Consider the following 21,164-nt stretch of genomic DNA (forward strand, 5'->3'; position numbering starts at 1 on the left):
TTTCCTTCATTATTCCTTCACCTCTCTCTTCCTCTACCCCAGTCTTCTTACCCTGGAGGTCAGCCCTCAGGAAAACCAAACAGAGAAAGACCTCGGGTGGAAAGGCCATTTATTTACATTCCAAGACCTTCACTGCCTTATCTGCTTTCTTTCCTCTGCTGCCTTCTCCCCTCCCTTCCTTCCCTCTCCTGAGGGTATGGATCCAGGAGAAAGATCCATCTCCTCCCCTGCCACAGTGGAGGCATCGGGAAAGAAGCCAAGCCACTGACCCAGGATCGCCCAGCATTTATGGGGACTGCCCAGGCAGAGCCCCTTGCCCCTGTAGCCCCCCCAGTGACCCAGAAGGTCCTCTTTCTCCCCAAAGCAGACGTCGCAGATAGGGCAACAGTAGAGCTTCTGCTTCCAGTGAGTCTGTTGGTGCCTGACCAGCCCAGAGAATAAAGTGAAGGACTTGCCGCAGTGGAAGCAGCGGTTGGACTGCTCTGTGAAGTGGGCCTTCTGGTGGCTGGAGAGACAGATTTTCTTGCTAAAAGTCAAGGGACAATGAGGGCAAGAGAAGACCTTGAGTCTTGAAGGCTTTCCTGGGTGAGAGCTGGACTTGGTATCCAGGCGGGTGGCTCTCTTGTTGGCTGCCTGGGTCCTGGTCACAGGCTCTGGGGTTGTAACGACTGGGAGCTGAGCTTTCCCAGTGATTACCTGGTTCTTGGTCGCAGGTGCCTGGCTCCTGTCTATAGGTGGCTGGGTCTGAGCCTCGGGACCCGTGGTTTTAAATGAGGGTCCTTGGGTCCCGGCCACTGGTGCATTGTTCGCAGTTGCCAGCCCCTGGAATCCAGCTGTGTTGTCTGGAATCTTCACGATATGCTTCTGGTTTCCAGCCCCCAGCTCCTGGCTTTGGTGTATCTTCTGGTGGCGTTTGAGCTCAGACTGGTCCCGAAAGCACTTCCCACAGAAGGGACACGAATGGGGCCGGTAACCCAGATGGACACGGCGGTGACGGCTCAGTCCAGAAGCATCACAGTAGGTCTTGTCACAGAGTGAGCAGCAGAAGGGCCTCTCCCCAAGGTGCTTGCGCCGGTGGTAGCTGAGGTCCTTGGGGTTCAGGAAGGACTTCCCACACTGGCCGCAGCTGTGAACAAACTGGTGGTTGTAGAGGCTGGAGCGCTTGCTGAAGCACCTGCCACAGGTATGGCAGGTAAAGGGTGGCCCAGCCCAGGATGCTGGGAACACTGGTGTCCTGTCCAGGGACCCAGCTGGAGCAGAGGATGGGCCTGCCCTTCTGCGAGCAAGGGAGACCTTCTTGTCATCGCTATTTCCCTCATCTCCCAAACTCTGACTCTGTTCTTGAAGTTCCTCTCTCGTGCCTCCTGTACGGAATGAGGAAGAATAGCGAGATTCACCACGACAACCCTGACACAAGCTCTCCGTTCAGTCCAAGCGACTTCCCCTCTTTCTGCCCTCCCTCTCCCACCTGACATTCACACTCACTCTTAGACCTCAGAGGCCAGAGATAAGAATAAACTTTTGGGTTTTCCAATTAAAAGCAAATAAAAATTTAACTGGAATCTTCCAACAATATCAGAGATCAAAATTTTAACATTTCTTGAAATCCATTTCCTTTCATTTTCTTCTGTTTTTAAATTGAAGTATAGTTGATTTACCATGTGCGTTAATTCCTCTCATTTTCAATTTTGTTCGTACTCCCAGACACCCCAGATACCCACAGGTGACCTCATAATACATCATGCAAATTGGGACACTTGAGTGACGGAAGGTGCTATTAACAATCAAGCTAGGATGAGAAGCATAAACCAGGACTGTCCTGGCAAACCAGGAGCGAGGTCAGCTCAGACTTAAATTTCTCTCAAGTCTTTATTTCTACTATTAAGAACAAGTCTCCCCTGGTCCAACTCAGCATCAAGCTCGTCTCCCTTCCCTTTCTTTTCTTTTGGAAAGGACTTTTAAAAAAAAAAATTTTTATTTACTTATTTATTTTGGCTGCGCCAGATCTTAGTTGCAGCATGTGGGACCTAGTTCCCCAACCAGGGATCAAACCCGGGCCCCCTGCATTGGGAGCATGGAGTCTTACCCACTGGACCACCAGGGAAGTCCCGGAAAGGACTTTTTAATCAAGGCGGTATCACTGACATAAGCAACTGACATGGAATCTCTCCATCTCTAGAAACTGAAGATATTCATTTGTCCTGACTGGCTTAGATACTCATCTTCTTGAAGCCAGGGGACTTGAGCAGATGATGTCAAGGTTTCTTCCAGCTCCACGTCTGACCAGGCAGGAAGGATGCAGGCTAGGAGTGGGTATGCAGACCCCGATCCTCTTAGTCATTTCCATCCTCCCAAGGCATGTCCTGGGTCCTTTTCACCCTCCTCTCTCCTTTGCAATTCTTACCTGAATGAAGGCCTTCTCCGTTTGGGGGACGGAGATCTGCTCTCCACTGTTTCTCTTCTTGTTCAAACTTGGCGATCAGATCTGGATTAGACAGAAAGATTCTGATTGGGGAGTGGGAAGGAGAGGAAGAGTTGAGGTCCCAGGTTCGGCCCCTTCACACCTGATGGGGACAACAGGCTACCTTCTTCCGTTATATTTGGTTTAAGAGCCATAATCTGGGACACTTACGTGCAGGGAGGAGAGACACAAAAGGCCAGCTCTTAACAAAGTGCCTGGTACATAATAGGAGTGACTCAGTAAATACTAGTTGGATGAATAGGCAGATTTGCATACTTTGAGAACATTATCATCATGTTACAAGCCGTATCTTTGCCTTCATGCAAGCTTTCATTTCTTCTTTCACCCTGAGCCTAGTAACCCAGATCTTGCATACCTGGAACATATAGAACCAAGGATAAGTGAAGCTAACTGTGAGCTGATCTACCTGCCCAGGGAAACAAGATGTTCCAGAGGCCTGGGACAGAGGGCTTGTGAGGAACCCCAGCCTCTTACCCACAGACATCAGGTTTCTGAAGGTCTCTGACATAACGTCCTGGTAGAGTACCCTCTGACTGGCATCTAGACATTCCCACTCTTCCTGGGTGAAATTCACTGCCACATCCTCAGAGGTGACTGGCTTCTGGAAGAACAGGAGAGATTCAGAGAGTCTGTATATAGACAGACAGACATCCAGTCTCAAGATTCAGACAACTAAGAGAAAAAGAAAAACATGGAAGGAAGGGAGAAATAGGAAAAGACAAGTACAAAGCCAGCAACTTTAATGTACAGACAGGAAAGGAAGAATGGAGAGGAGGGAAGAACAATGTGGGAGGAGAAAGGAGGGGTATATACTGAATATAAGTAGGAAGAACGCAAAGGAAAAAGGCTGCCACTCTGATGAATTTCAGCAGGTACTCCTTCAAGGATGCCAGCGTGGTGTGGAGTCTGAAAAAAAGTCCTTGAAACCCCTTCTCCTGGGTGCTGTTCAGCTTGGAACACTCTTGAGATTCCATTTGTTCTGTAGACAGGATAATGGATGAAAGAGCTCCTGGAGTCCAGGACCCAGTCCCTCCCTCTGTCTCTCGCTTGGTCTCCTCACCTTCACCCACGCCTTCCACCAGCATTCTCCCTTCACGGCTTCCTGCAGGGCCTCCTCATCCACCTGAGAGAGCAGCTTCTGTACAGGTTCAATTGGCTTCAGCAGGTCAAACACCTTCTCTTCCCTGATGTCTCTTTCTAGCTTTATCCACTCCTGGCCTGGCCCCCAAGGCTGACTGGGCTCCTTCCTGGGGCTGTCTACCTCCCAGTGACTGAGCGGATGGAGAGACTTTGAAAAGGCCCCAGGGTTTGATGTGGCCTCTGGTGGCAAAGGTATCTGCTCCAGGGGGCTGTCTTCCTTCTTTGTCCTGCTGTCCAAATTCTCCTCTTCCACAGCTGAGAACATCTCTGATTCCCTCCAAGCCTAGGCCGCAGAGTTCAGGAAGCTGGTCACCCTTGGCTCAGCACCCACTGTTCAGTAACACCAGGTTGGGGCTCTGAAGGCGTCGTCTGCCTTCTGCTTCACCCTGTTTCTAGCCGCTGGCTGGTGCCCACCTCTAGGAACCTGAGGTCAGAGAGAAATCATATCAGCAAGAGGGGGAGTGAGGAACAGCAGTTTCCTAATTTGGTCAGGGAACACCAAGAGTTACTGAACCCCTGCTTTGTACCTAAAACCCCTCAGCACTGCCCCATGAGGTAATGATTAATGACCCCATTTTAAGGAACCTAAAGTACAGAGATGCTAAGTAATGTGCTCAAGGATACTCCCGGTCCACAGCAGAGTTTGTGTTCAAAGCCTTGACTCTACCACTGAGGACGTGATTTCCGCTGTCCCAAAGCCCTCTCTAGAGCAACAGTACGGTATTCTGGAAAGAAAGCACGTGCCTGAGGTAACCAGCCCTGGATCTGTCACAAACCACCTTGTACAAGTTTCTTCATTCTGATCTGGTTTCACTGGAAAATGAGATTAAAGGAGACTCTCTAAGATCCCATCCAGGACCCAAAAATATACGATTCTGTGGATTTTTAATACATACAGATCCTTGTAAAGAATGATAATAGAGGGACTTCCCTGGTGGTCCAGTGGTTAAGAGTCCTAGCTCTCACTGCAGGGGGCATGGGTTTGATCTCTGGTCCAGGAACTAAGATCCCACATGCCTCGAGGCATGGCCAAAAAAAAAAAAAGAATGATAATGGTAACAACCCAACAGCAAATGCTTCTGCAGGGCTCCCAAGGAGCCCGGCGCTGGGCTGCCTGCCTAGCCCAGGAAGTTCCTGCTCTGCCCACACGTGGCTGAACTCCCACCTCCTCCTACTGACAGCCACTCACCCGGCTTCTCCTCCCTCCAGATGGAATGAAAAGAATGAAGACATAAAAACCTGTTGACTTTCTTCCTTTCACTTTTTCTGAAAGGTGGTAGAATTGAAAATGCCAGCAAGGAAAAGGGCATTCAACAGTGGAGTTAGTGGGATCGCTAAAAAGAAAGCTGACAGGAAAGGTGCATTCCTGGGAGGTGAAGTTGAGTCCCTCCTTCCCTCCCTCCCTTCCTTTCTTTCAAGACCATCCACGATCATTGCATGAGAGGGGCAGGTCTGGATTATTCTCCTACTCTCCAGCCAAACACAATGAAAGTAACACTTCAAAACAGTCTCAGTAATAGTATCCTCAAGGCCCTGGCTTTCCAGTTCTCCCGCAGGAAAGACCCACCCCTGTCAGTCGTTCTCAAAAAGCATTTGCTGCGGGTTGTAGCCTGAGGCCCTCGGTCCAGATTCTAAGCTGGTTCTCTGGTTTGGGAAGGGAGCATGACTATGGAGACTGAAATTTCTGGCAGCTGCTGCCTGCCTCTGGCACTTTTACCTCGATAGTGCTTTCTACATCCACACGCCCCAGAGCTCAAGCCGGCTGGGCCGCGATGGAAAGAGGCTGGATATAACTCAACAGACTTTCCGCGCAGATCGGTTTATCTGTTGCCGGCCCGTCCCTGCCCTTCCAGAATGTAAATCCCTCGAGGAAATGTGTCGCCATTTTCCAGTTCTCTGAGTCCACCCAATCTCTCTCTAACCCCAAACCCGTCCATGGTTTCCCATAGCAACTCTGAGGACGACTGAAATCCCCACCACACCTGCCAGGCTTCGTGGGGTCCGCCCTCGCCGCCCCCCACCCCGGTGTTCCAGCCACTATTGTTTTCTGCCCTTCAGCCAAGCAAAACGACCCTCGGGATTTGCCCTTCTCACCCGGTCTTCGGGTCTCTGCTGTGTCCCTCAAGGACCCTTTGCAGCTCCTGCCCAGCTCTGCCGGACCAGATCGCGAGCCCACAGGGCGTACCTCCCGTCACTGCGCGCGCAGCCCCACACTCCGGTCTCGGGGCCTCCCGCGGGCAGGGACGGAGAGTTTCGCTCACCACTGCGTGGCACGCTCGTTAATACCCACTGGTTGGGGTTTCTGTGCCCTGAACTGGTCCCGTTGACTGGGACGGCACTGCCCGATGCCTGTCTGCCCCGAAACTTCGTTGCTGCGATCCCGACTTTTTCAGCACGTGCCAGGAGCCCGTCCTCTTCGCCGAGTCCCCCACGCGGCCGGAGTGGTCGGCGCCCTGGGCCATACCCTAACCCAGGTTTCCCCATGGGCCCCAGGGGTTGGAAGCTCCCCTCGCCTGCCGAGGTCAGGGGTGGAAGGTTGCGGGACAAAGACCCTTCACTACCTTCCACCACCGCGAGCTCAACTCCCTGCTGTCCTACTCACCCGCCGCTGCCGAGGACCGGGACTTTGGGACGTAGGGTTTCCGAGGGGCCAGCGGCGAGCCCGCTCCACCCCAGCGCACGTTTACCGGCTGCCCACGACCCCGTCCCGGCCCCACCAGGGCCCGGCACCGGCCCCGCTCTCCTCGCCTGTTTCCGAAAGGCCACCATGCACCCTGCCGGGTTAAGCTTGTGGGCCCGCCAAGGTCAAGAGTTCACAGTCTAGGAAGCTTAAAAGGACGAGGACCCGCCCCGCCCCACTAGCCCATTCCTCCTACCAATTGCAGCCGCTGGTCCCACCTAGCGCTCGGATCTCATTCCCAGTCTTAATTTAGTCTTGGGGGGAAAAAGGATTAAATTACCTCTGATCAAAACACATAATCACCAACCACCATCACCTAGAGCCCAAAGGAGGAAAATGAGACCTTTACGCGCTCCCAGAAAGAGACCTGGAGGCACACAGCACCTTAAAAAAGCAAAGGCAGCACTGCCCTGGTGGCGCAGTGGTTAAGAATCCGCCTGCCAATGCAGGGCACAGGGGTTCGAGCTGTGGTCCAGGAAGATCCCACATGCCACGGAACAACTAAGCCCGGGCGCCACAACTACTGAGCCTGTGCTCTAGAGCCCACAAGCCACAACTACTGAGCCCGTGAGCCACAGCTACTGAGCCTGCGCGCCACAACTACTGAAGCCCGCACGCCTAGAGCCTGTGCTCTGCAACAAGTGAAGGCACCTCAAGGAAGAGAAGTCCCTGCTTGGTGCAACTAGAGAAAGCCTGCCAGCAGCAAGGAAGACCCAATGCAGCCATAAATAAATAAAATAAAATAAATTAATTTTAAAAAGAGAGAAAGAAAGAAAAGTGAAGGCAAACCGCTGTGACTTAAATGATGACAGCAGACAGAGGTAGGGGAGCAGAGAGGACATGTTCAGGTAAAGTTCTACTTACCTTGGCCACTTACCCAAACCCAGTTTGACCTTTCTCAGTAATGCCTTTTTTTTTTTTATAAATCAGCTCAATGGAAATCACATTTATTTCCTTTCCACTTAATTAGCATTTACCATATACCATTTTGTATCATGATCATATTTTATATTTCACATTGGCGTGGGGTTTTGCAATTTACAAAAAAAAAACTTGTAAACATAGCCTCCATTAAATCCTCACAAACATCTTGTGAGGTAGGAATTTGTTATTCTGTCTTCACAGATGAGGAAACAGGCTCAGAGATGTTGAGCCTTGTCAAAGTGCACATCTGGTTGTACTGGGACAGGAAACCAGACCCCCTGCTTTCAAGTCTGTACACTGGAGTCTTGGATCCATGGTTAGTACTGGATGGCTGGCAGATGCAGGTTTTAAATCTCTTAGTGTTCCCAAGGTACCTGACCCTGTGATCTGCCCTTGTGGACAGACCATTCATGTGGGTGGGCTGAGGAGGCTCCCACAGAGTCAGATGGAGACAGTAGGCTGGTGGAGATGGTGATGGAGGCAGCCTGTGCTCAGTGGCACCCCTTAGGGTTTTGGACCTGCCACCTTCCTAACATGGTTACTGGGTACACTCATCTTGAAAAGCAGCATCAGCTTGCTACTGGGCTCCTATCAAAACTAAACCCCTGACCCATGGAGGCCTTCTGACACTCTAGCTTAATGCTCACATTTGGGGGTAGGTCAACTTGGACTCAACTTCTAACAAAGTGGGAAGGACCCAATAATCCTCATTTGGAAATGGTATATTTAAGGATGTGGCTGGCCTGGCTTCAACATCTCTACTTTACATGGAAAAGTGGCAGATATCCCTCTGGGAAAAACTTTATCCCCTACTCTGCCAACTGAAGCAAAGCTGCTGGTCCCATGGGGCTCTCAGTTCACAGAGATTCCCCTAAATGCCTGGCCCTGGTTCACTGCGGTTCGGCTAGGCTGAAACCCAATGCTGTCCCTGGCTGATGCAGCCATTCAATCTCATTGCCACTGATGCAGAGCCAAAAATGGATGTTGTCGCTCCTCTTGGTGGGTAGAATACAAGGCCATTTCATAGCTCTCGCCAATAACCTCTTTGATCAACCTTCCTATAATTTTACTGACTCTTGTGCTGTTGCCTACCTATGTGGTATGCCACTTGAAAAACTAGACTGGTGAGACATCTGTCTTTGGAGCTGCAAACTGTGGAAATAAACCATAACTGCTTATCTAACCATCTGGGTCACTCAGGTGAATCCCCACAAGAAGAGCCTCGTTGCTGATGGAATTGACTGGAATCAAGCTGCTGATGGAAACATGTTTTGTGAAGACAGTCCCCACTGCTGCCTGAGTCCATCATCATACCAGACATGGCAAGACATTCACCATCATAGACTGGGCACACAGTAAAGGACTCAGTTTCTGATTTGGACTTGCAATTACTGCCAAAAGTTGACTTGTCTTACGATGAGGGAGGCCACATAGCAAGGGGCATTGTCCTCATCTGCTCCTGGCAGATGGACTTCATTGGCTCTTTGACCCCCTCAAGGGCTATCAGCGGCGCCTCACCACTGTTGACACTGTAGGGTACAGTGCTGTTATTCTAGCCCAGCCTTCTCCATCCATACCATTGTGCCCCTTGAAACTAATCTGTGCCATGTTTTTGGCCTCCCAGGAAACGCAGCAATGGTTTGCCTTTTATTTGCCTATGCTAAATGGCCTTGCTGATCTGCTTACCATCCCCCTTGAAGGATAAAATGTACTCCTGTTCAACCTTACTGTAATTTGTAGTGCTACTCCAATGAAAGACTTTATAATTAGTTCTATTTAAAACAACATGCCAACCTTGTACACCTTATATCCTGAGGCTCAATTTTCAAGCCACTATGACTTCCATGGTTAAAGATAATATCAGGCATGCTTTAATGAGTTCAAATTCTTATCTCATGTAACTGAGTCAGTATGAGGGTTATAGTAATTATCTGCTTTGTCTTCTGCCCCTGTGACCTGGTAAGTTTTGTTTCTATTTTGGACTTTCTTAACCCTCAACTATTGGCTCAGCTCAGCCTAAGACTCAGACTTGTCCCATCCCTAGTGGAACCCAATTCAATAGTTCTACGTCCTGGATTTGTCAGTGCTTCTATTCCTATTCGTGTGTTTTATCCTGAGTCTTATAACTGTTTGTTTATCTTATTCCTTTGGTACCCTACTCCTGTTCCTTAAATGGGTTCCATTGGTTTCCTGCCTGATCTCCAACTTCTAAGGACTGTTGCTCTTCCTTGGCCTCTTGTTTTCTGTGTCATGCATTCTTACACTTGAATTGTTGATCCCTCTTGTTGCCAAATGCCTATCAGGTCTTCTGCCTGTTGTTGGCACCTTCTCCTTTTCGTTCCACCCTTAACTGTCCATTGGATTTAGCCACACGGAGCTCTTTGCTGATGACTCCCCAAAAAGGGATTTGGTGGATTGATGGGCACTGAAACTAGAATGCAGGGAGCTGGTATAGACTTTCTAAGGGACTTGGCTTTAAAGGAGTGCAAAGAAATAGCATAGTAGCTTATTTATTCTTTTTAAAAATTTTTTTGGCTGCACCACGCAGTTTGTGGGATTTTTCCCTGACCGGGGATTGAACCTGGGCCCTCGGCAGTGAGAGCACAGAGTCTTAACCACTGGACCACCAGGGAATTCCCACGTAGTAGTAGCTTATTTAGATGGGAGAGATTTTAGTACATTTAAAGGTCAAAAGGATGGTCCAGCAGTGAATATCTTCATGGTAAACAATTACCAACAGTTATGTATTAGGTTACTTTTCAATCCCACTCAACTCAAAGGCTGTATCATTACCCTATTGATTTGAATTTCTAAGTCTTTTGCCTCTGCATCCTGAGGAACCACATCTTTGCAAGGTATAAAATCTAAAGCTGCAACATGATGATGGAAGACCAGAGAACAGATAGGACAAAAAAGTCTGCATGAGGCAAATCAGGTGGGTAGGAATGAGATTTTCGTATGTGTCCTGGTCAAATTCCAGAAGGAGCAAAGGGAGGGCTAGTTTCTGAACCCAATTTAAGCAACTTCAGCCACCTCATTTCCACACAGAATTTGCCTACAGTGCTTTTTGAATCTCTTCATGGGATTAAGGAGCATCTCAAATATAAAGGAAACTAAACTTATACTAACGTAAGTAAGCAGTGATCTATTATACCTGCAAATATTGTCAAAGACAGAAAATGGATTGTGGGATTGAAGTCTAGAACACAGGAGTTATATTTATCTAGTGCCATGCTGTACAATACAGCAGTCACTTGCCACATGTAGCAATTTAAAATTAATGCAAATTAAGTAAAATTAAAAATTCCGTTCCTCAGGTGCACCAGCCACATTTCAAATGCTCAGTAGCCACATGTGGGAAATGGCTGGCTACTGTATTGAAGAGCAAACCTATAGAACAGTTATATTATCGCATAAAGGTCTATGGGACAATGCTGATCTAGCAATATCCTGGGTAAAGGGTGTCCTGCTAATACAAAAGGGTGGGCATAGGATTATCACAACTTAAGTATAATATTCCTTAGGCCATCCAGTTTCCATTTCTCTGATTCTCTACTCACCAATTCTGAACCCCAAATTTCCAAACTTTTGGAGGACATCTATTTGAGAGAAGGTGAGTTTGGTTACCTATGAGCGAATCCAAACATTGGGAAGGTCTTGCTTAAGTGGGTGACTGAAAGTGACAAAATATGGAGCTGGAAGAAACATGAGAGATTACTACACTCCATTCTCTGACCTCCTTCCTCCTCACCCTGCTCACCTAGGCCAGGTTAGATGTCCCTCCTCTGTACACACATGTCCCTCCTCTGTACATACCTGTGCATACCTCTATCATAACCCTATTTTATTATCTGTTTTTAGAGTGATCTATGCCACTAGTTGTAAACTAGCCAAGGGCAGGGATATCTCTTTATTCATCTCAGTGACTAACAATGCCTGGTACATAGGAGGTTCTCAAACTTAAGTTTCTCATACAGAGAAATTGTATGGTACAAGTTAGACTTTTACGGCCTGGTTAGCAGTTCCCCGATACAGGTATGAATGGAAAATAAAAGACCACATAGTGACCTATAGCAATCTCATCAAGATAACCTTTGAGGTTGCGGGCAGGGGGACTGGAAGAGGCAGATTAGAACAATTCCTTATTCACCATCTTTGTCCAACCCAGGTCTTTCCAACTGGGAAACCCAGCATTTATGAAACATCTAATACATGCTAATGCTTCACAAAAATGAAATTCTCCTATAAATGCTATGAACTATTATTTTCCCACTTTACAGATTAGGAATGAACATCAAAAAGGATAAGCAACTTGAACAAACACAAGGCAACTAAAAATAGCCAAGCTAGTTTTAAAGTCCAGAACTATCTGACACTTCTGTATCAGATATAAATGGGAAAATAGTCACTGAACCCTGTAGAAGAGAACTAGCATTAAAAAAAAAAAAAAAAAAAAAAAAGGTTCATTTAAGAGACATGACTTTGTCATGAAATCACTGAATCTTTTATTTTTCCTATTTGACTTCTCAAAAAGGGTGGCATAGTTAAGAATCTTCTTTGATATGGCTTGATAATTGTATTGTCTTCTCTATTCTGAGACTTTTCCATAAGAATATTCACTTTAATCCGACTGCTACTGCATGGCTGGAAAAGTGGATATGCAATAACACTTTCATACTTTTTTATCTCTTTCTTTACACTCTCATGCTTCTCACGTACAGGAGGCAGGCTCTGGTCTTTTCTCAAGATTCCTTCCTTGAGTTTTTGCTGTACAAGTTCTCTCCCTCGAATCATGCGTTCCTGGTGAGCTTTAATTTGCATCTGTTCCCTCTCATTTACCTGCTTTCTTCTCTGTGCGTTCTGGATGCCATGTACTTCTGGCACAATTTTGGGCAATTTTATTTCAGTAGGGCGTGGTGGTAATTGTCTAAATGTTTTATTCTTAAACTCTCCGACCTGTCCTGCTCGATATATGTGCATTTCTACATGTTTCACTTCTCTCTCAGGTAGCAAATAATATCGTTTTTGTCCTTCTATGCTTTGGGTTGTTTTCCCCTCCAATCTCTTCTTGATTTCATTGCCTGTCTCTTGTTCTTTCATCATTTCCATTATTCTTTTATTATAATAAGACTCTGCTTTGGCAAGCCAGTAGTCAAGAGAAAGACCTTGCTCCCTACAGAGTGTTTCATACTCTTCTTGATATTTTTGAATTATCAGTTGTCTTGCTGCTGTTGTATGCACGCCACCTAGATTCTGTCAAAGTGAGGCACAGAATTTTAAAATATGACCATCTTTTTACTTTGAACATATTTAAACAGGAGCTTACGCTCACTACTGACACCAAGAAAGGACCATGGTCTTTCATTAATTTTGGAGTAATAGTGATTTTACTTCCATCATTCCTAGGTGAGCCTGTGAGCTCTGAAAGTTGGATTTCTCACCACCAAAATCAGTAACTAGTTTTTTAAAAACATAGGGTTGGGAGTTTTAAAAATAATACTTTGTTTTGCAAGTAAAGATTTAACTGGAAAACATTTGCCACTGTGGACACACTACTGGAAAGTGTCACTTGGACGGAAGGGTTTTAAACCTAACTTTCCTTCTCCTAGTCATTTCAAACTGTATGATGTTAAGATAATTTATTTACCAAGATTTTTTTCTCCAGTGGGGACTGTTGACCTGCAGCAATCCTAGGGTCTTTAGATACTTTAGCCCAGGCCAATCTGTAAGACAAAAAAGCAAAGGTAGATTAGAATGTGAGAGATGTCAGAACAAATCTGCTCTCATACTGACTGAACCAAAAAACCCAATTGTTTTGGTCATGGCCAAGGGTATTTCCCTCAGAAAGAAAAAACCTGGTAATAGGTAGGACTACAGCAGGGCCATTTCCCAATGGGAAACCACTACGTTCCTATGGTAACGAATAATGAATGCTCTTTTAATAAGAACATATAAATAAGAGTACATACAGTCATCCCTCGGTATCCACGGACACCCCCACCAAGGTCCCTTGGTTCCAGGACTCACCACCCCCACCCCAGATACCAAAATCCATGACCTAGTCCCTTATATAAAATGGCACAGTATTTGCATACAACCTGAGCACATTCTCCTGTACACCTTAAATTATCTCTCGATTACTTGTAATACCTACTACAATGTAAATATTATGTAAATAGTTGTAAATACAATGTAAATAGTCGTAAGTACAATGTAAACACTATGTAAATAGTTGCCAGTAAGTGGCAAATTCAAGTTTTGCTTTTGGGAACTTTCGGGAGTTTTTGTTTTTTCAAATATTTTCCACCCACAGTTAGTTGAATCTGCGGATGGGGAACCCTCAGATATAAAGGACCAACCATAATCCTTTCATATAAACTTAAAGCATACTTCTCCTGTGGACTCAACATGAACCATTCTGAATCCTGTACCAGGGATTGGGCAAGGGAAGAGACAGGCTCCTTGGTGAAGCTTTGCCCAAGCACATCTATGACAGATTGCTCAGTCCCGCTGCCTCCTTTGTCTTCTGAGATAATTCTAGACTTCAGTGTTATCAGTTCATTCTCTTTGTGCAGTTTCTTGATCCGGGCCCTCTCTGCCTCTATCACCACATACAGCATCTCTGCCCTATAATCTTTCGTTCTGAAATTCTGTTCTTATTTGATTGCCCACCCCTCTGCTTGCCTGCCTTATTCTGCCAATCATCCTTCACCCTAAGTCCATTATGAGACCATTCCCTGTTGATCCGCTTGGAATGAGACTCTGTGGTTACTCTGGGTTTATTTATAGGACAGGCTGATGGCAACACAAGTGAAGACTACCAGCTTTTTGTGTGTCATCCCTGGTCTAATCTGAGCTCACTGTGAGGTCGTATTTAAGCCACTGAGGATGCCTGGCATCTCATCTCTATGCCTTTATTTATACCATTTATGGTTTAGAGCATGGGCTTTGAAGCCTTACAGGGCTATGCTTGAATCCTAATTCCACCACTTCCCAGTGTGTGACTCAGGGCAAGTAACTTAATCTCTCTCTAAATCAGTTTCCTCATCTACAAAATGGAGATATAAGACCAAAATTTGCCTCTTGGAGTTATAAAGAACAAATGAGAATTAGATTAAAGAGCCTGGCAAAATGCTTGATATACGGTAAGTTCTCAATAAACGGCAGTTGGGGCTTCCCTGGTGGCACAGTGGTTAAGAATCCGCCTGCCAATGCAGGCAACACGGGTTTGAGCCCTGGTCCGGGAAGATCCCACATGCCACAGAGCAACTAAGCCCATGCGCCACAACTACTGAGCCTGCGCTCTAGAGCCCATGAGCCACAAATACTGAGCCCACTGCCACAACTACTGAAGCCCATGTGCCTAGAGCCTGTGCTCCGCAACGAGAGGCCACCACAATGAGAAGCCCGCGCACTGCAACAAAGAGTAGCCCCCGCTCACCACAACTAGAGAAAGCCCACGTGCAGCAACAAAGACCTAATGCAGCCAAAAAAATAAAATAAAATAAAAATTAAAAAAATTAAAAAATAAATGGTATCCATCCTCCACAGGTCAAGCCCTGACTATAAAGTCTTTCCAGTCTACTCTATGTAACAGTGATTTTTGCCACGCTATGAATATGAACACACATTTTTTATTTCTACAACTCATTTGAAAATCATGGTTTCCACTGTGCTATCTGTATCCATATATCACTTTTAACATTTTGATAATGAAATTCAGACTCATAAAGAGTTGGAACTATAATTTTTCAATCTACAAATACAATGATCTATCTATCATATCAGAAAGGATCTGATAACAAATACTGGATCTCACCGACCTTTTGGGCATATTCTTATTTGCCTGACTACATATACCTATTTTGAGATTTTAAAAATATGACCACCTTACTTTTATTTCTCTGTACATAGTATCTAGCACAGTACTTAACATTAGAGTCTGTAATCCCAAATTCTCAAAATTAATGATTTGTTGATTGGTGATTATCCTCATCACATAATATCTGAGTATCTTTCTCTCTTACATTCCCCATAACACTGTATCTTTTTATTAAAACATTTACCAGTCCTCTTTGTAGTATACAGGCCTATTTGTTTTATATGCCTATCCTGGGCTCTCACATTTTGCCCTATAAGTGTACTTTCATTGCATTCTAATTACTCATTTGTACTCCTTAAGGCCAGAGACCATAGTTTTCAGCTTTGCAGCCCCAACTTCAGCTCGAAGACTGACATAAGTGCTTAATAAATACGAACTGAACAGATTGTGAGCTTTTGTTGGAAAAGGGCCATGCCTTATAATGCTTAGTTCCTTTACTGCATTAGGACAGTATTCAACTCATGGTGGATCTTCACTGAATTTTGTCAAACTTTAAAAGGAAAGTTGGGGAGAAAAGACAGCTAATTTCAATTTCCACTTTCAAAGGCGAAAGACACACAGAGAAGAGAGAATAAAAACTTGCCTACCATCACGGGCTCAGCAACAGACCTCTCCTTGTAGGACAAATTATTATGAGGCTTGTCACTCTCCAGTAGCTTGCTCAGAGTTTTAATCCCCTCACTACTGTGTTTCCATTATTGCAGAGAGAAGTAGATCAAAGCCTCTCTCTAGGAGAGATCACAGCTTGTCTCTTACAAAGGAGAAAACAGTGATGGCTCCACAACTTTTATATGTAAGGAGCTTAGCACAACTATCAGGTTGAGCGGGGCTGGAGGGACGGGAAGCGAACTAGGAAACTCATCTAGAAGCTGTCCCTTCAGGACAACAAGATTCTATACTTCAGGGACTTCCCTGGTGGCGCAGTGGTTAAGAATCCATCTGACAATGCAGGGGACACGGATTGGATCCCTGGTCTGGGAAGATCCCACATGCCGCGGAGCAGCTATGCCCGAGCACCACAACTACTGAAGCCGGCGCGCCTAGAGCCCGTGCTCTGCAACAAGAGAAGGCACCACAACGAAGAGTAGCCCCTGCTTGCTGCAACTAGAGAAAGCCCGCACACAGCAACGAAGACCCAACTCAGCCATAAATAAATAAATAAATTTATTTTTTAAAAAAGACTCTATACTTTATTTTTTATTTATTTATTTTTGGCTGCATTGGGTCTTCATTGCTGCACGCGAGCTTTCTCTAGTTGCGGCGAGCGGGGGGGCTACTCTTTGTTGTGCTGCATGGGCTTCTCATTGCGGTGGCTTCTCTTGTTGCGGAGCACGGGCTCTAGGCATGCAGACTTCAGTAGTTGCGGCACGCGGGCTCAGTAGTTGTGGTTCGCAGGCTCCTGAGCGCAGGCTCAGCAGTTGTGGCACACGGGCTTAGTCGCTCCACGGCATGTGGGAATCTTCCCCCACAAGGGCTCGAACCCGTGTCCCCTGCATTGGCAGGCGGATTCTTAACCACTGTGCCATCAGGGAAGCCCAGATTCTATACTTTAGATGGTAGGTTACAGATGAATTAAAATAGCAAGATTTAAAAAATACTTGTCCTCATGTTTTATAAAAGATCAGGGAAATGTCAGCTGTCCACCTAAGGGATGACGATGATGAAGTAGAGTTGGTCCATGGGAGGCGGGGGACAAGGTGGAAGGGGGTCCGCAACTGAAAGCCAAACTCGACCAAGTCTTACTGAAATCCTACCCAAGGTTGCTCCCTTGACTAATGCTAACCTCCCTCATCCGGCAGGCATCTAAAGAGGAAGGAGTCCCAACCTCTTCTGCTCCGCCACCTCCAAAGTCCTGAGCCCCTTCCCAAGTGTCCTACTTCATCCCTGTTTCCTATCGTGCCTAAGGACTAGATGTTCCTCCTCCGCCTTCACCCTCTCCACTTCCTGCCCCGTAAGAAGTCGACTCACCCCTTCCAACGGCCCAGAACAGCCCCCAAAGCACGCGAGCCAGGAGGGGCTCTGCAGAGAGCCCTTGCTTAGACCGCGAGGTCCAAGGAGCGCTAGAACTGTAACTCCCAGAATGTTTCGCTTTGTTTTTAACCACTGCCCGGCAGCTAGGAAAATATCAACTCGGGAACGGAGGAAGTAGTAGTTCTCTAGTCCAAAGAAATTAGTATTCAGTAAGGTTAGTACGATTTTTCAGGAGAAACGCTCCCCGCGACTGCGTCCCTTTAAAATTCGAGACCAATAAAATAAACACCCCAGTATTGGGTCCTGAGGGGAAAAATAACCGGAGGCGCATCTTCAATCACCTGTTTCCTTAGTGAACATCAGAGAACCAGGCTGAAGGTGGCGCTAAAACTTTCCTTCAGAGAGGTTCCTCCCCCTCTCCAGGCTCTCGGGACCACGTTTGCGATTAATTATGACGTCACAGCCAATCGTGAGGCGGGACGCATCGACGCTCTAGCCCGCCGTGCTCTCACTGCTCCGCTGCCGCGTAGAGCAGGCCGTCTAGCCCGCGGAGCTGGCTGGTCCCTCACGCCAGCCCCAGATAAGCCCCCAAGTCGAAGTACCGGACCCGGGCTTGGAATTCCGGATAGTTGGGCTCCTTGGTCGCAGAGGCCCAAGGTGTGCGTGGGAGAAGGGCTCGGGTTCTGTGTGCTTAGGTCCAGGGACAGAATATGAAGGACGCTTCAGTGGGGAGGGAGTTACTCTCTCTCTTTTATTAATACTCTCGTCCCCTTCCCAGCCCTCGACCACCTGTCCATCATGGACCTCGCCAGCACCTGCTCCAGCTTTGAGTCTGACCTGGATTTCTGTCCGGATTGCGGCTCGGTCCTGCCTCTTCCCGGAGCTCAGGATACGGTCGCGTGTACTCGCTGTGGCTTCTCCATCAACGTGCGAGGTGAGGGGCTCGTACGCAGCGTCCCCGGCAGAGGGCCCAGCGTGGAAGGGTCAGAGGCTTTAGGACCTCAAGATCGGTTGGATTGAAGAGGGGGACCCTAAAGCAGGGTATCCGGCACTTTTGGTCTTGGGTCGAAACCTGAAGGGAAGAATATAAGGCCTCCTGGCCTAACCGAGAGGGAGTTGTGGGTGTCAGCCCTCTCCACAACCAACTCTTACTGCCTGCGCAGACTTTGAGGCGAAGGTTGTGAAGACCTCAGTTGTGTTCCACAAACTGGGAACAGCCATGCCCATGTCGATGGAGGAAGGACCTGAGTTCCAGGGACCCGTGGTAAGTGAGTGACATGGAGGACTGGCCCCGTTAGGAGGGTGGGAAAGAAATGGAGGGGGGATTGCACAGATCTGGAGTGTTTTGTACCCAATTCTAAGAGGGAAGAGGGATCTTTAAAACAGCAGTGTCTGAGGAGTGTGATAGCCTGATGTCTGTGATCAGTAGGGGGAATTATTAACCCACCAGTTGCTTCCCAGGTTGACAGGCGCTGCTCTCGATGTGGGCACGAGGGAATGGCATACCACACCAGACAGATGCGCTCCGCTGATGAAGGGCAGACCGTCTTCTACACCTGTACCAACTGCAAGTGCGTATCCTTTCCCTCCCCTCTGCCCTTTCTCAGTCTGTTTGCTACCTAAACAAATCCAGCGATTTACTTTTTGTACTGAATAAACAGTTGTTTCCTTTGGTTCCATCCCTCATTTCTGTACAGTTCAAGTAATAGGGAGATTTGTGGTCTTTTTTTTTTAATTACACTTTTCTTATCCTTTTTATACCCAGTGAATTAAAGCTTTTAAGATATTTAAAAGGAAAGAAAAAAATACAGAAGGCAAGTATTGCTTGGTGATCAGTGTGTTATGTTGGAATCTTCCACTGCACTCAAGGTAGTTTTACTTTGGTGAGAATTACTCCTGAGTGATTTAAAGAACACGGAATAGTTTTAAGAACTCCTCTTTCTCTTTGGTGTTCTGCAGTTTCACTACAATATATCACGATGTGGCTTTCTTTTATTTATGCGTTTGGGATTTGTTGGGCTTTCTGAAAGTAAGAATTGATTTTTTTTTCCAGCAACCTTGGAAAATTATCAGCCGTATCTCATTGAGTATTGCCTTTCCCCTATGTTCTCAATTCTCACATTCTGGAGCTCTAATTAATTAGTTGTTTATTAGACCTTATCTTCTATCCTCCATTTCTCTCACCCTGTCTTTTATATTTTCCATCTCTTTTTATTCTGCCTCTGGGTAAATTCTTCTGGTCTTTCTTCTGGTTCACTAATTCTGTCTTCAGTTTATTTCAATTATTGTTACTTAAAAAAATTTTTTTTGAGCCCTACTTGATTATTTTTCAAATCCCCTCTTCATTTTTAATAATTCACACTTCTTTAATCATATTTTAAATTGTTCCTTTTATTCTTAAAATATATATTACATTTAAATATACTAAACATGATATTTATATTCTGTCTGCTAATTCTCATACCCACAGTTTTTTTGGGTCTGATGCTGCCATCTTTTATTTCTACTAACTCTCTCATGGTGCTTTTTTTGTTTTGTGATTTTTGATGATAAGCTCAGATTTTTTAGAATTTGGACTACGGAATTCTTTGAGGCCTGGGGTGAAAGCTGTATTCTTAGCATTTGTGTTTCCTGTTCAGGTGCCTTGAGGTGCTACCAAGCTAGAATCACTTTAAATAAATTCTCAGCTTCATGTTTTTTGGAGCACATAGGTAGTATGAATTTGGACTGCAAATCCAATGTAGAGGCCAGCTTTTGGTTAGAAATTCTCAGGGGAGATTTTTTTTTTCTCCCTCTACCTAGTGAGACAGTCAAATTCCTCTTCGGAAGAGTTGGGTTTTTTTTTTTTTTTTCTTGTTCACTTTTATACAAAGGGGTAGCCCTTTGGGGGTCTCAAACTTATTCAGAGTATCTCCTATCAGACATTGTAGGTTTGTCTCTAGTTCACCCATGTGGCTATCAAAACAGCAAGGGAACCATGGTAGCAGGGGCTTCAGTTTTAACTTACCTGTCTAGATTCCTGGTTTTATATCATTTGAGCCAGTGTGAAGGTTGCCTTTACTTTCTTGCCTTCTCACCAATGGATTAAAAATATTTATAGTTAGATGTGCCTTTTGCAAATATTTTTTCCCAGTCTGACCTATTTGTTTTTTTAACTTTTTATTTTTTTAATGACCAGAAGTTTTTCATTTTTATGAGGTCTACTTTATCCTTTTTTCTTTTATGGCTAGTGCTTTTTGTTTTCCTAAGAAATCTTGGCATACTTCATAATTTGCAAGATATATTTTTAATCCCAGCATTTTTAGTTGTCTTGAATTTGTGGAGGGTTGTTTAGGGGAGCTAGTCCTCCACGGTCATAAATGAAAGTCTTTCTTGATTATTTAATTGATTGTCTTATCTTACACTGCTAGAACCTCTTCCTTTGGTCAATGTAACAAGTCCTTTCTTTCTCTATAGGTTCCAGGAGAAGGAAGACTCTTGATTTTTTTTCTGAGCGACTCAACAATCTCTCCTTCTCTTCCTTGGAAGGTGAAAGATATTGGGTTCTTAGATCCTTTGTCCGTCTCCTGATTGCAGTGTTTTGCTCCCAGAGGAAAAGCAGATCATCATGTGGGGATTACCATTGTCCCCAGAGTACTCCTACTCTAGTTGAGTTTCCTTTATTAAAGTTATAGTTTTCTATAAGAGCCAGACGTATGTATGTTATTTATAATCTGTCTTCTTCCAAAAGAAATTTATATTAGCTTAGAGAGATATATTTGTCCTTTCAACAAATATATCAGCTACAAAAAGAGAATATAAATTAGTACAACAAAAAGAAAAAGGGAAAAAAATAAATAAAACAAAAAACAAGGACAAAAAAATGGAGCCAGGAATGAGGTTAATATAAAAAGGCAATTCTAGGGCTTCCCTGGTGGTGCAGTGGTTAAGAATCCGCCTGCCAATGCAGGGGACACGGGTTCGAGCCCTGGTCCGGGAAGATCCCACATGCTGCGGAGCAACTAAGCCAGTGTGCCACAACTACTGAGCCTGTGCTCTAGAGCCCGCGAGCCACAACTACTGAGCCCGCGCACCTAGAGCCCATG

General features: G+C 45.8%; 3 protein-coding genes across 4 annotated transcripts; 1 reads left to right on the forward strand and 2 right to left on the reverse strand.

Annotated features, from left to right (window-relative positions):
• Positions 1-92: 92 nt before the first annotated feature.
• On the reverse strand, positions 93-17,503 carry ZFP57 (ZFP57 zinc finger protein). The gene is made up of 6 exons (XM_082415385.1): positions 17,077-17,503; positions 12,874-12,949; positions 3,543-4,046; positions 2,957-3,083; positions 2,405-2,485; positions 93-1,364 (listed from the first exon to the last, which is right to left on the reverse strand). The coding sequence occupies exons 3-6, from the start codon at positions 3,885-3,887 to the stop codon at positions 130-132; spliced, it is 1,788 nt and encodes a 595-aa protein (XP_082271511.1). The 5' UTR covers positions 3,888-4,046; positions 12,874-12,949; positions 17,077-17,503; the 3' UTR covers positions 93-129.
• LOC309638947 (uncharacterized protein ZNRD1-AS1) lies at positions 4,045-12,880 on the reverse strand. Its single transcript, XM_082415520.1, has one exon. It carries the CDS (start codon positions 12,333-12,335, stop codon positions 11,712-11,714), a length of 624 nt encoding a protein of 207 aa, XP_082271646.1. The 5' UTR covers positions 12,336-12,880; the 3' UTR covers positions 4,045-11,711.
• An 80-nt stretch (positions 17,504-17,583) lies between the features above and the next one.
• Positions 17,584-20,765, forward strand: POLR1H (RNA polymerase I subunit H). Of its 2 annotated transcripts, XM_082415539.1 has the most exons (5): positions 17,584-17,736; positions 17,858-18,013; positions 18,243-18,343; positions 18,541-18,650; positions 20,536-20,765. In XM_082415539.1, exons 2-5 carry the CDS (start codon positions 17,878-17,880, stop codon positions 20,558-20,560), a joined length of 372 nt encoding a protein of 123 aa, XP_082271665.1. In that variant the 5' UTR covers positions 17,584-17,736; positions 17,858-17,877; the 3' UTR covers positions 20,561-20,765. The 2 variants fall into 2 exon arrangements, with proteins under 2 accessions (XP_082271665.1, XP_082271664.1); XM_082415538.1 differs by lacking the exon at positions 20,536-20,765 and having other exon boundaries at positions 17,597-17,736; positions 18,541-18,752.
• Positions 20,766-21,164: the final 399 nt, after the last annotated feature.

This window comes from Balaenoptera physalus, assembly GCF_965194825.1.
Source record: "Balaenoptera physalus genome assembly, chromosome: 11".
Taxonomy (NCBI): Eukaryota; Metazoa; Chordata; class Mammalia; order Artiodactyla; family Balaenopteridae; genus Balaenoptera; species Balaenoptera physalus.

Excerpts from the sequence above, each read along its gene's own strand:
- ZFP57 (XM_082415385.1), bottom strand. The coding sequence starts at position 3,887 with ATGTTCTCAGCTGTGGAAGAGGAGAATTTGGACAGCAGGACAAAGAAG. Across the intron at positions 3,084-3,542 it reads GGTGGAAGGCGTGGGTGAAG|AAGCCAGTCACCTCTGAGGA; the intron begins GTGAGGAGACCA and ends CTGTTCTTCCAG. Across the intron at positions 1,365-2,404 it reads CGGAGAAGGCCTTCATTCAG|GAGGCACGAGAGAGGAACTT; the intron begins GTAAGAATTGCA and ends CATTCCGTACAG.
- LOC309638947 (XM_082415520.1), bottom strand. The coding sequence starts at position 12,335 with ATGGAAATGATGAAAGAACAAGAGACAGGCAATGAAATCAAGAAGAGA.
- POLR1H (XM_082415538.1), top strand. The coding sequence starts at position 17,878 with ATGGACCTCGCCAGCACCTGCTCCAGCTTTGAGTCTGACCTGGATTTC. Across the intron at positions 18,014-18,242 it reads CTTCTCCATCAACGTGCGAG|ACTTTGAGGCGAAGGTTGTG; the intron begins GTGAGGGGCTCG and ends CTGCCTGCGCAG. Across the intron at positions 18,344-18,540 it reads CTGAGTTCCAGGGACCCGTG|GTTGACAGGCGCTGCTCTCG; the intron begins GTAAGTGAGTGA and ends GTTGCTTCCCAG.